The sequence below is a fragment of the Saimiri boliviensis genome, chromosome 4, assembly GCF_048565385.1.
Source record: "Saimiri boliviensis isolate mSaiBol1 chromosome 4, mSaiBol1.pri, whole genome shotgun sequence".
NCBI lineage: Eukaryota > Metazoa > Chordata > Mammalia > Primates > Cebidae > Saimiri > Saimiri boliviensis.
In genome coordinates, this window is record NC_133452.1 from 99787346 (window position 1) to 99800956 (window position 13611).

Sequence of the window (13611 nt, forward strand, 5' to 3'; positions counted from 1 at the left end):
AATGATGGCAGTTTTTGGCCTATGGAAGAGGTGAAGCTAACTGGGGTGGTAAATTGTGGTCAGATCCTATGGTGAAGTCCATGATCTACAAGCAACATGCCGTCAGCTTAAATACAGCGCGGGTCCTCCGGTACAACAGGACCCTGCCATCCACTCCGCTACTTTAGGGAGTGATGAGACAGGGAGAGGGTTGGGGCCGGCAGCGGCGGATCCGCCCCTCCATCAAGCCCTACCCAACCCCGTTCCAGGCTCTCTGGCCCGACTCGGCTTACAAACTAACCCCTTGTTTTGGCCACGCCCCTCCCGCGGCCACGTCCTATGAATTGGCCCCGCCCCTACTAGGGCTGGGGTCGTGCCTGGCCCCGCCCCTTCCCTAGCGCCAGCCTCCTGCTCAGGTTCCGCTGCTGGCCGCGCCTCTCTTCTTCCCTCTCAGACTACGCGCCATGCGTTGCAGCTCCGGGCGGCCACGGGCTCCTCCGCTCTTCCAGCGCTGAGGAGCGATTGTAGCGGGCGCTGGAGCTGGCCCGCCGCCGCTGCCGCGGCCGCTGCGTTGGGGACGGCGCTGGAGTCCTCCGTTCCCCTCAGCCTCAGAGCTGAGAGGCCCCAAACCAGAGTCGGGGGCGGCGCGGCACCCGTGCCCTGTCATGGCGACCCCGGACGCGGGGTTCCCTGGGGCTGAGGGCGCGGAGTCGGCGCCCTGGGCGCAGCTGGAGGCACCCGCCCGCCTCCTGCTGCAGGCGCTGCAGGCGGGGCCCGAGGGGGCGCGGCGCGGCCTGGGGGTGCTGCGGGCATTGAGCAGCCGCGGCGGGGAGCCCTTCGACTGGGGCCGCTTGCTCGAGGCCCTGTGCCAGGAGGAGCCGGTCGTGCAGGGGCCTGACGGCCGCCTGGAGCTGTAAGTCCTCGGCCTCGGCCTCTCAGCGGGCACGGGAGGCGGCGGCAGTCGGGGGACTGCGCAGAGAGGTGAAATGAGCCCCTCAGCACTCTGAGCAGGGGCGCCCTTCGCTGAGCACCTGCTGTGTGCGGGACACAGGATCGGGGCCTCGAGGCACACGCCTTCTTTTCGCCGTAAAGTACAGCAGTGATGAGAAGTGGAGGCAAATCGCTTTGATTACATACTTCCGTTTCTTTCTCTTTTTCTTTTCTTTTTTCTTTTTTCTTTTTTTTTTTTTGGCGGAGTTTCACCCCTTGTAACCCAGGCTGGTGTGCAATGGCACGATCTCAGCTCACCGCAACCTCCACCTCCCAGGTTCAAACGATTCTCCTGCCTCAGCCTCCCTAGCAGCTGGGACTACAGGCGTGCGCCACCACGCCCAGCTAATTTTTGTATTTTTAGTAGAGACGGGGTTTCACCATGTTGACCAGGATGGTTTCGATCTCTTGATCTCGTGATCCACCCGCCCTGGCCTTCCGCATACTTCCATTTCTAAAAAAATTGGACACGTACATCCAGTATAAGTGTACTCATGTATAAAGTATACACGTGTGATAAAATATGTACTTTTTTTTTTTTTTTTTGAGACGGAGTCTTTGCTCTGTCACCCAGGAGTGCAGTGGCGTGATCTCAGCTCAGTGCAACCTCCACCTCTCGGGTTCAAGTGATTCTCCTGCCTCAGCCTCCAGAGTAGCTGAGATTACAGGAGCATGCCACCACTCCCGACTAGTTTTTTTGTATTTTTAGTAGAGACGGGGTTTCACTGTGTTAGCCAGGATGGTTTTGATCTCCTGACCTCGTGATCCACCCACCTTGGCCTCCTAAAATGCTGGGATTACAGGCGTGAACCACTGTGCCTGGCTAGATGCTAAATATTTGTATGTTTAATTTCTTATGTTTTAGATAAATAGGGGGAAATGGAAGTTCTAATATTTTCTTCCTACACTCCACTTTGAATTTCTTTTCTTTTTTTTTTTTTTTTTTAAGACAGGGTTTCATCATGTTGGTCAGGCTGATCCTGACCTCAGGTGATCCGCCCGCCTTGGCCTCCAAAGTGCTTGGATTACAGGCATGAGCCACCACGCCCAGTCTTACACTTTGAATTTCTTTCAGGAGATGGGTCAGGAGAACTTCTCTGAATCCCCAAAATGGAAGCTATAGAAATGTTTGCCCAGCTATCTGGTTTATTCTGGATAGAGTAAGGAGAGGGCAGGGGCCTTAACCTGGGGCCCCTGGATAGAAGAGAATTTCAGTACAATTGATTTCCTTTGTAATCTAAGATATTTTATGGAATGCATTTAATACTCTTATTCTGATCACAGATCTGTGGCACTAAAAAAGGTTAAAATCTCCTGGAGTAGGATCTTCCCTACCTCTACCCCAAAATATACCGCCAAAAACACCCCGCCGCAAATTAATTATGTTTTATTTATTTATTTATTTTTTATTTTTTTGAGACAGAGTCTCACTCTCACCCAGGTTGAAGTGCAGTGGTGCGATAGCTCACTGCAGCCTCCTCTCAGGCTCAAGCAATTCTCCTGCCTCAGCCTCCCGAGTAGCTGGAACTACTACCACACCCGGCTGATTTTTTGTATTTTTAGTAGAGACGGGGTTTCACCGTGTTAGCCAGGATGGTCTCGATCTCCTGACTTCATGATCTGCCTACCTTGGCCTCCCAAAGTGCTGACATTACAGTTGTGAGCTACTGCACCCAGCCACATTAACCATCTTTTAAACTTCTGACTCATTTTCTCTCTCACATAGTGTTTGTATTCCACAAAGAAATAGTTGTCTTTTTTTTTCTCCTTCACCTCCCAAGTGCCTCTGTGTTGACCAACAGTCCTGCAAAGTTATGCATAAGGAGGAGTAGAGACCGTGGGTGGTGGGCTAGATGCAGCCATGACTTGCCATGCCAAGCTTCAGGTCATGTAGGATCTGGGTTTGTGCCTCAGCAGAATTAAAGATGGCTACATTGCATCCTGGGCTTTTGGAGCTCTGGGGAAGTAGTAGTGTTACATCTATTTGAAGAGAAGTTGGGTGCTTGCCAGGGAGGGCATTGGTTCTGCTTATACCCCTGGGGCTCCAAAACAAAAGATCCTTATCTCCTCTGTCTTCCCCTTTGGCATTGTGAATACTGTTTGGAATCTGTAAAGTGATTGCTTCTGTTTCAAGTTTCATCTCTGGAAAGCTTTCTCTGTCCACAGCACCTCTTGCTGATCTCTGCAACACTTATTCTCAGAGAGTTAATTCATTCAATAAATGGGCAAGTGCCTGCTCTGGGCTGGTATGATGAGTCCTAGGATACAGAAGAAGAAGGAAACACTACCTTCACCTTTTAGGAACTCATAGTTTGGTGAAAGGAACACAAGAGCTGGACAGATGAGTGACCTTGAGAGTTCCAGGGGATTGCCGAGGGCAGCCATAGGGCTGCAAGACTAAGCATTGCACAGCATCCTGGAGTATTATTTTTACCTAAAATTTGGGAAATAACTTTTTTCTTCTTTTGCGTAAAACAAGCATGAATCTGTTGTAGAGTAGGTTCCAACATGAATTTTGAGCTGAAACATGACAGAGGCCAAAGAATAGGGCCTGGCATATAATAGTCAATGAACACTTGTTGAACAGTTCTCATGTTGTCCCTGTCTCCATCCACTGACTTTTTTTTTTCTTCCTGTTTTGAGATGGAGTTTCACACTGTTGCCTAGGCTGGAGTGCAGTGATGTGATCTCAGCTCACTGCCACTTCTGCCTCCCAGGTTCAAGCCATTCTCCTGCCTCAGCCTCCCCAGTTGTTGGGACTACTGGCGCATGCCACCATGCCTGGCTAATTTTTATATTTTTTTTTAGTAGAGACGGAGTTTTACCATGTTGGCCAGGCTGGTCTCGAACTCCTAACCTTAAGTGATCCACCTACCTCAGCCTCCCAAAATGCTGTGATTACAGGCATGTGTCACCACACCCAGCCAACATCCCCTGACTCTTGCAGATACTGCCTGCCAGCCCCCGTTTGTCCACCACCATCTAGCCCCCACCTCTGCCCAGTCTGCCCTGTGCTCCCTTCAGTTAGACACTCTAACTGCTTGCTCTCCCTCTGCTACCCAGGAAACCACTGTTGCTGCGATTGCCCTGGATATGCCAGAGGAACCTGATGTCCCTACTAATGGCCGTGCAGCCATCACTGCCACAAAGTGGGCTCCTCTCTGTGCTGCAGATTGCCCAGCAGGACCTAGCCCCTGATCCCGATGTCTGGCTCCGTGCCCTGGGGGAATTGCTGCAAAGGGATTTGGGGGTGGGGACCTGCATAGAGGGAGCTTCTCTACTGTCCAAAAAATGCCAGACACAGCTCCAAGGTCTGTGTAGGGGGCTGGGCCAAGGGGGCAGAAGGTTGAAATCGTCCCAGGCTCCAGACCCTGAAGAAGAGAAGAGCAGAGACTTCGAGCAGCCTGGTAAACGCAGAAAGGAGTCAGAGGAAGAGCCTGCCAGTCCTGAGGGGAACAGGGCCCCCAAAAGGTTACGGTGTTGGGAAGAGGAAGAGGATCATGAGGAGGAGAGACCTGAACATAAGTCACTGGAATCCCTGGCAGACGGAGGAGGTGCATCTCCTATTAAGGACGAGCCTGTCATGGGAGCTAAGACTGGCAAGGACGGTTCAAGTCTGGAGGATGCTAAGGGTCTAGCTAAGAGTTTGGAGTTGCCCAAAGCTATCCAGGTACTATGGTAGGAAGACTGGATTTAGCATAATCTTTCCCGAGTGATGGGTTTATCTGTGGGGAAGGCTGGTTGGGACACTTTTCCCCAGTAGAGTTGACTATAGTTCCTGGAAGAAGAGGGAAGAGGGTAGGTTGAGGAAATGTAGCCTCCACTCCACAGACTCTTAAGGAGGGGTAGGGAAGGGAGTTACTGGAGATGGGAAACATGTGTCCTAATGATCTATAATATGGGGTTAAAGGGTGCCAGGCAAGGGAGAGGCTCTGGAGCCAGCCCTGCTACTTCATCGTACGGGGGTGGGAAGAATCATGACAGCATCCAGCCTGCCCCTCTCTCCTAGTCCAGGGCCTGGGTCTACCCCCATTTGAGTTGGATGTAGAAGACAATTCTAGACAGCTGGGTTTCACATGGGCCTTGTCTAATTTGGGTTCTTAGGTACTTTTCAAGATAGAGCCTTCATGTTCTTGACTTTTTTTTTCTTTTTTCCCTCAAGACAGGCTCTCTTTCTTGTTCCCTAAGCTGGCGTGAAAGGGCACGAACATAACTCACTGCAGTCTTGACCCTCTGGGGTCAAGTGATCCTCCTGCCTCAGCCTCCCAAGTAGCTGAGACTACAGGCATTCACCACCGTGCCTGGCAAATTTTTTAGTTTTATTTTTGTAGAGATGGGGTCTCAACTAGTTTTGCAGGCTAGTCTTGAACTCCTGGGCTCAAGTGATCCTCCCGCCTCAGCCTCCCGAAGTACTGATGTGAGCCACTGCACCTGACCTCTTGACTTTCTTGAATCATCTTTGCTGGCTACCTCCCACTGACCTGGGGCCTTTCAGTAGCAGGAGCCGAAACCAGGTTTGGGGTCATGCTGCAGGGGGAGGGACGTGGCAGTGACTGGGCTCTCCTCCACAGGACCAGCTTCCCAGGCTGCAGCAGCTGCTGAAGACCTTGGAGGAGGTGACTGGCCCTACCCTGCTCACCATAGCTCTTCTTCCACCTTCTACCCAGACCCCAACTAGGGGAAGGCCCAGTGCAGTGACATACAAGCTGGTTGGGGGAGGGAGGCTGGAGTAAAGGTCTGAGGATAGTCGCTGAAGGAGCTTTTCTTGAACCAAGCGTAGACTTACTATCTAACCCCAGGGAAGTTCCTCTCCTCTAGTAGTGGCTTCCAAGATCTCAGGTACTCCTGCCAACTGAAGGTGTGGCTTCAGTGACTTGTCACTGAGGACTCTGTGAGCCCTAACATGAGATTTGTCTCCCCAGAGGTTAGAGGGGTTGGAGGATGCCCCCCCAGTTGAGCTACAGCTTCTCCATGAATGTAGTCCCAGCCAGGTGAGTCCACATAGACTGCCTGGCCCTGAGGTTTCATCCTCTCTCCTCTACCTTTTTGTATTTAAGTTTATGTTTTCCTACCACATGTGGGAAACTCTGGGAGGGGATTTTGTTGTTTTCTCTTTCAGTGATAGGGGTCACCCCGTGTGATTTCTTCTAGCCCTTGGTTCCTTCCCCTGGGGCAGCTCTCCCAGCCTTTCCTTGCCCTGGTCTGTCTTTGTCCTGCTTTATCTGCTGCCCAGTTGTCTTGAGACAGCTAGCAGAGGCAGAGTGCACGTCCTGGTGTCCTCTCCTCTCCCATGTGCCGCTCTGTCAGCAGATAGACTTGCTGTGTGCCCAGCTGCAGCTCCCCCAGCTCTCAGATCTCGGTCTCCTGCAGCTCTGTACCTGGCTGCTGGCCCTTTCACCTGACCTCAGCCTCAGCAATGCTACTGTGCTGACCAGAAGCCTCTTTCTCGGACGGGTAGGTGCATTGGGAGGTACTTAGAGTGCCAAGGACAATGAGGAAGAGCATCTGGGCCCTCAAGGGTGGTACTTGAGAGAGGGGATTCCCAGCTTTGCAGACATCTGTGCTGTTTGCCTGGGGCAAGGAAAGGATGCCTGCTTAACTAGCAGGGTATGGACCCCTTCAGGCCATCTACCCACATGGCATCTAACTTTTTTTTTTTTTTGAGGCAGAGTCATTCTGTGGCCTTGGCTGGAATGCAGTGGCGCAATCTCCTGCCTCAGCCTCCTGAGTAGCTGGGATTACAGGTGCCCTCCACCATGCCTGGCTAATTTCTGTATTTTATTTATTTATTTAGAGACAGAGTCTCGCTCTGTCACCCAGGCTGGCATGCAGTGGTGCAGTCTTTGCTCACTGCGACCTCTGCCTATGGGGTTCAAGCGATTCTCCTGCCTCAGCCTCCTGAGTAGCTGGGACTACAGGTACCCACCACCACTGTGGCTAATTTTTGTATTTTTAATAGAGACTGGGTATTGCCATGTTGCCCAGGTTGGTCTCAAATTCCTGGCCTCAAGCAATCCAACTGCCTTAGTCTCCCAAAGTGCTGGGATTACAGATGTGAGCCATGGTGTCCAGCTGGCATCTAACTTCTCTTTGAGCACCAGAATCCTTCTAGAAGCCCATTAAGGAACTTTCAGGGATTTGGGAACTGAGCAAGAGAGTTACGTATCTTTCCCAATGGGTGGATCCATGTGAGTTCTAAATAAAAGAACCTGTTGTTTTTTTTTCCTTTGTAACATGTATCACCACCTGAAATGTGTGTTTGTTAAAAGCTGTTGAAAGGAAGAAGAAAAGAATTAATTTTTTCCTCCCTGTTGGCTCTAGATCCTCTCCTTGACTTCCTCAGCCTCCCGCCTACTTAAAACTGCCCTGACCTCCTTCTGTGCCAAATACACCTATCCTGTCTGCAGAGCTCTCCTTGACCCCGTGCTCCAGGCCCCAGGCACAGGTAATTCTGGAGCCAGCCCCAGGTACACTGGCTCTGCCTCAGTGTTCTCAGCATCCTTCACCCCAGAGTGGCCTTGGCAGGAGTTGGGTATTCATTGATTAAAGATGACTGTTGCTTCCCTGACAGTGTCCCTATAACAGGCTGGGCATTCTGTTACTGCTCCCCGACTTTCCCCTGCCTTCTGCCATTTCCCCCTAGACTTCCTCTCTGCTTTCCTCTACCCAGGTCCTGCTCAAACAGAGTTACTGTGTTGCCTTGTGAAGGCGGAGTCCCTAGAGCCAGACGCACGGGTTCTAATGCTGGGGTGAGTGTGGAGGCCTCTGTGTTGTCCCCACTGCACCTGTTCCCCCAGGCTAGAGTGACATCACATGTGTTGGGCCCCACAGGGCAGGCTCACCTTCTCTGAGAAGCCCCATATGTATCATCTCACTCCATTATCTTCCTCTTCTATGAGTCTCCTTTGCCTTTTGTTCTCAGGACGCACTTTCTAGTTATTTTTTAGGGGACCTTTGTATCTCACTACCAAATACTTTGTTGTCAGCTCCTCGGGCTCTTGGGATAATGACCTTCCTGGCAGTTGTATGAGCTCTGCAACAGTGGCTGCTGGGGCTAATGAGCTGGTGTTAGCATCAAGAGGGCTCTGACTTCCCTTTTTTTTTTTGACATGGAGTCTCACTCTGTCGCCCAGGCTGGAGTGCAATGGCACCATCTCGGCTCACTACAACCTCCGCCTCCTGGGTTCACACAATTCTCCTGTCTTGGCCTCCTGAGTAGCTGAGATTACAGGGGCCTGCTACCACACCTGGCTAATTTTTTGTATTTTTAGTAGAGACTGAGCAGGTTTCACCATTTTAGCTAGGCTGGTCTCGAACTCCTGACCTCAGGTGATCCACTGACTTGGCCTTCCAAAGTGCTGGGATTAGAGTTGTGAGCCACTGCACCCTGTCCCTGACTACCCCTTTGTTGGATGGGGATCTTTGTTGTCCTAGGGCCTTGCCCTGCTGTGGGGAGTTGGAGCAGCAAATTGATACTCAGGTTTGGGTGGGAGGCCAGGCATTTCTCACTAGGGCCTCTGGTTTGCAGACAGATCTTGGAGCTGCCCTGGAAGGAGGAAACTTTCTTGGTGTTGCAGTCACTCCTAGAGCGGCAGGTGAGCAGGATGCCCTGAGGAGGAATGGACAAAGAAGTGCTGCAGTCCTTGGAAGGATATGGAGTTCTTGGGTTTCTGAGTCCTTCAGTGATGGAGGGTCAAGCAGGACAGCTGCTCTACAGCAGCTGCCTGAGACAGTGGGAGAGCCCTGGGGCATGCAAAGCTAGTAGCAGAGAGCTGAGCATGTGGTCACTCCAGCTCCACCTCTTACTAGCTGGGGGGCCTTGGGTTGGGATTTGTGATGTGTGTGTAAATTTAATTATATTTTTGAATAGGTAATAGATTCTTATGTTCACAATTTTTTTTTTTTTTTTTTTTTTTTGACATAGAGTCTGGCTTTGTCATCCAGGCTGGAGTACAGTGGTACAATCTTGGCTCACTACAATTTCTGCTTCCTGGGTTCAAGCAATTCTTGTGCCTCAGCCACCCAAGTAACTGGGATTACAGGCATGTGCCACCATGCCAGGTAATTTTTGTATTTTTAGTAGAGACAGGGTTTTGCCATGACTTGAGGCCAGAACTCCTGGGGCCTAAGCCCCACCCAAGTAACTGGGATTACAGGTGTGTGTCACCATGCCAGTTAATTTTTGCATTTTTAGTAGAGACAAGAGTTTTACCATGACTTGAAGCCAGAACTTCTGGGCTCAAGTGATCTGCCCTTGTTGGCCTCCCAAAGTGCTGGGATTACAGGCATGAGCCATTGCGCCTAGCCTAAATTATTATTATGAAGAGCCAGGTGATTAAGGTGGCAGTGCCTCTTGGGCCCTCTGATTCCTTTCTATCTTTAACCACTGAGCCAGACAAGGGATCCTGGGCTTCCCCTTGATCCTAATCTGAGCCTTTGCAATGGTAGCCACCATTTTCTGAGACCTGTGTGTCTTATGTGCATTATCTCATTTAATCCTTTTCACAGTCTTCAATTGGATATTATGAGCCTCATTTTACAGATGTGGAAATGGAGGTTTAGGTTGGTTAAGTGACCTGCCCAGGGTCACCCAGCTAGGAAGTGGTAGAGTTGGGAATTGAATCCTTGACTGGCTGAATGAAGAACCCAGGCTTTTCTTATGATAATGCTCCATCTCCCAATATGTGCAGGTGGAAATGACCCCTGAGAAGTTCAGTGTCTTGATGGAAAAGCTCTGTAAAAGGGGGCTGGCAGCCACCACCTCCATGGCCTATGCCAAACTCATGTTGACAGTGATGACCAAGTACCAGGCTAATGTGAGTATTGATAGGGCCATGGGACTGATCCTGCTGGCAGGGCTTCCCTGGGCTTGCCACAAGGGTGTATGAATTTGTGTGTCAAGGATAAAACCCTGAGTGCTGGCTGGGCACAGTAGCTCACACCTGTAATTCCAGCACTTTGGGTAATCCCAGCGCTTTGGGAGGCCAAGGCAGGCGGATCATGCAGTCAGGAGTTTGAGACCAGCCTGGCCAACATATGGTGAAACCTCATCTCTAACAAAAATGCAAAAATTAGCCAGGCATGGTGGCGCACACCTGTAATCCTAGTTACTCAGGAGCCTGAGGCAGGAGAATTGCTTGAAGCCGGGAGGTGGAGGTTGCATTGAGATCGAGCTATTGCATTCCAGCCTGGGCAACAGAGTGAGACTCCATCGCAAAAAACAAACAAACAAACAAAAAACTCTGAGTGCTAGCCAGGGAAACCACAAGTTCAAGCCCAGGACTGGGGAATGAGACAGCTTAGGAGTTCATTCATCCAGCCAACACTTCTTTATGCCAGATGCTGTGTGGGGCACTAGGAAATCAACAGTGACCACAATGCAGTTCCTGCTCTTTAGTTGACCCCATCCCCTAACCCCAGGCTAGTGAGAGGGGAGAAATAAAATAAACATAACAGATATTAGAAGTACTATCTATCTGGTAGGAGCCAGGTGAGAGGTGTGCAAAGGGCATTTGGTGGCAAAGGAAGAGGAGCAAGTGAGCTTTGTTTTTGGTTGGGAATTGGGACAGGCTTTTTTTTTTTTTTTTTTTTTTGAGTTGGAGTCTCTCACTGCTGCCTGGGCTGGAGTGCAATGGCGCCATCTCAGCTCACTGTAACCTCTGCCTCCTGGGTTCAAGTGATTCTTCTGCCTCAGCCTCCTGAGTAGCTGGGATTACAGGCACCCGCCACCATGCCTGGCTAATTTTTTGTATTTTTAGGAGAGACAGGGTTTCACCATGTTGGGCAGGCTGGTCTTGAACTCCTGACTTCGTGATCTGCCCGCCTCGGCCTCCCAGAGTGTTGGGATTACAGGCATGGGCCACTGTGCCCAGCCTTCCTGACTCTTAAAGGATAATGGTAGTCAAGAGCCAGTGATGAGAGGAAGGGCATTTCAGGCAAAAGATACAGTGTGAGCAGTGAGTGTTTGAGGGGATCTGCAAGTAGTTCATTGTGTCTGGAGCCTAAAAATGTGAGAATGGATGGTGGTGGGGGATAAGATTAGAGAGCTCAAGTACTAAGAGCTAATATTTCCATAATCCCCACCATGTCTCAGTCATGGCTCTTTTTTAAATTAAATTTAATTTTTTAAAAAATGGAGACAGGGTCTTGCTGTGTTGACCAGCCTGGTCTCAAACCCCTAGGCTCAAGCGATCCTCCCATCTCGGCCTCTCAAAGTGCTGGGATTACAGCCTTGAGCCATGACACCCAGCCTCAGGCACAGTTCTAAGCCCTTCACATATATGAACTTGCTAGTTTATTCCATATGTTAGCTCTATGAGAGATATTCTTATTAATCTGTTTCATAGATGAGAAAATTGAGACTCACAAAGGTTAAAGTAATTTGCCCAAGGTCACGTTACCAGGACTAGTAGCATTTTATGGAGGGCCCTATAGGTCATGGTAAGGAGCTTTACTGGTTGATTGAGAGACGGAGTGTTGCTCTGTTGCCCAGGCTGGAGTGTGGTGGTCCAGTCTTGGCTCACTGCAACCTCTGCCTCCTGGGTTCATGTGATTCCCTTGCCTCAGCTTCCCAAGTAGCTGGGACTACAGGTGTGTGCCACCATGCCCAGCTAATTTTTATATATTTTAGTAGAGATGGGGTTTCACAATATGTTGGCCAGGCTGGTCTTGAACTCCTGATCTAATGTGATCCACCTGCCTCGGCCTCCCAAAGTCCTGGGATCACAGGTGTGAGACACAGCGCCTGCCCAGGAGCTTTATTTTTAATTTTATCTTGGACTTTATCTTGAAGGCCAGGTATTCTGGGCTGTTGCCTTTGTACCCTTATGTGGGAGGTGTTACAGGCCCATTTGATGATTTGATGTAGATCCTCCCAGAAAGATGGAAGTATGAACATGCCTCTGTTGCACAATTTCAGGGAGCTCCTGAATCCTCTGGAGCTCCGGGCAGAAGGACCTCCCATGTGAGGCATCAGGAGTCATCCAGGGACCTTCAACTTGGGAGTAACTTGGTCAGATCGATACTATTAAGAAGCATGTGGCTTCTGTGAGGAGTGGGATTAGAGGGTGAAGATGCAGGTCCTGAGACCTGTTAGGAGGTTGTAACAACAGGGCAGAAAGAGTTGACCAAAAGGAAGGTAGCTGCCACAGTAGTGTCTGTGAACCTCAGTTTTCTCATCTGTAAAATGGGAAGTTTTTGAGGATTCTATACAGCAATGCATATGTATGATGTATATGTATATTTGTATATGGACTGATGCATATAAAGTGCTGCCACATAGTAAACACACAATAATTATTAACTATTACTAACGTGGCCAGCTTAGTAAGTTGTGCAGCTGGTATTTGGCTCCAGGTCCACGTGGTTAACCATGATGAAATAATGGGATTAGATTGCTCTGGAGTCTCCTCCTTACATCCTCCTGGCTTCCTCTCTCTTTCCTCAGTAAAGCCCCTGGGGTAGTAGGGAGAGGGGAGGGATCAGCTGCTGGAATCCTGACATGATTTTTCCTTCTCCTCAGATCACTGAGACCCAGAGGCTGGGCCTGGCTATGGCCCTAGAACCTAACACGACCTTCCTGAGGAAGTCCCTTCAGACTGCCTTGAAACATTTGGGCCCCTGACCATCCACCAAGGGACCACCCTCTTGGAGCTCCATCAGCAGCTTCCTGAAGGGCATTTCTGCCTTTACCGCCTTGTCTTGAGCCCTAGCCTGAAGGTAAAGGCTGAGCCTGGCCATTCCATGTTCCAACTGCCTCCCTCTTCAGGCAGCAGAGGGACCATATTGGCTTCTCGGCCAGCGGGGAGGCTCCTGGGCTAAGGGAGCTCAACTATATTTTCTCTTTCTTTTGTTTTGTTTTGAGAGAAGATATTGCTCTGTCATCCAGGCTGGAGTGCAGTGGTGTGATCGATCATGGCTCACTGCAACCTCTGCCTCCCAGGCTTAATCCTCCCATCTCAGCCTCCCAAGTACCTGGGACTAAATGCATATGCACTGTGCTCAGCTAATTTTTTAAATTTTGTAGATAATAAACTTGTCAGGGCTGGTCTTCAATTCCTGAGCTTAAGTGATCTTCCCACCTTGGCCTCCCAAAGTGTTGAGATTACAGGCATGAGCCACCACACCAGGCCATAGCTATATTTTCAAAGGCTGCTGGCCCCAGACCCACTCCTCATCGATTCTCAGGCTGCAGGAACAGAAACTTTCTGATAGGGCTCAGTAGGGTTAAGCTGACCCAGAGTAGACATGAGATGCTCTAGGAGGTCTGGGTACCAGTGTGCTCAGATGAAGCTCTTGTGCTTGTGTATGTTACGACCTTCTGTGTTTTTGTTTCTGACTTGAATCATTTATCAATGGTATTGAATAAAAAGTAAGTTCAATAATTTTTTTTTTTTTTTTTTTGGGACAGATTCTCACTCTGTCACACAGGTTGGAGTGCAGTGGCGTGATCTTGGCTCACTGCAACCTCTGCTTCCCTGGTTCAAGCAATTCTCCTGCCTCAGCCTCCTGAGTAGCTAGGATTACAAGCGTACACCACCACACCCGGCTCATTTTTGTATTTTTAGTATAGACAGAGTTTCACTACATTGGCCAGACTGGTCTCGAACTCCTGACCTCAGTTGATCTGCCCGCCTCCTGAAG

The 13611-nt window shown here is 50.1% G+C and overlaps 1 protein-coding gene across 10 annotated transcripts; it reads left to right on the top strand.

The window, feature by feature from the left end:
• Nucleotides 1-390: 390 nt before the first annotated feature.
• Nucleotides 391-13023, top strand: FANCE (FA complementation group E). 10 transcript variants are annotated; one of them, XM_074397955.1, is made up of 10 exons: nucleotides 391-892; nucleotides 4033-4639; nucleotides 5541-5585; nucleotides 5892-5960; nucleotides 6277-6423; nucleotides 7291-7414; nucleotides 7640-7718; nucleotides 8498-8564; nucleotides 8894-9030; nucleotides 12491-13023. In XM_074397955.1, the coding sequence occupies exons 1-10, from the start codon at nucleotides 645-647 to the stop codon at nucleotides 12528-12530; spliced, it is 1563 nt and encodes a 520-aa protein (XP_074254056.1). In that variant the 5' UTR covers nucleotides 391-644; the 3' UTR covers nucleotides 12531-13023. The 10 variants fall into 10 exon arrangements, with proteins under 10 accessions (XP_074254056.1, XP_010332365.1, XP_003923233.1 ...); XM_010334063.3 differs by lacking the exon at nucleotides 8894-9030 and adding an exon at nucleotides 9660-9785; XM_003923184.4 differs by lacking the exon at nucleotides 8894-9030 and adding an exon at nucleotides 9660-9785 and having other exon boundaries at nucleotides 6280-6423.
• The last annotated feature ends 588 nt before the right edge of the window (nucleotides 13024-13611 follow it).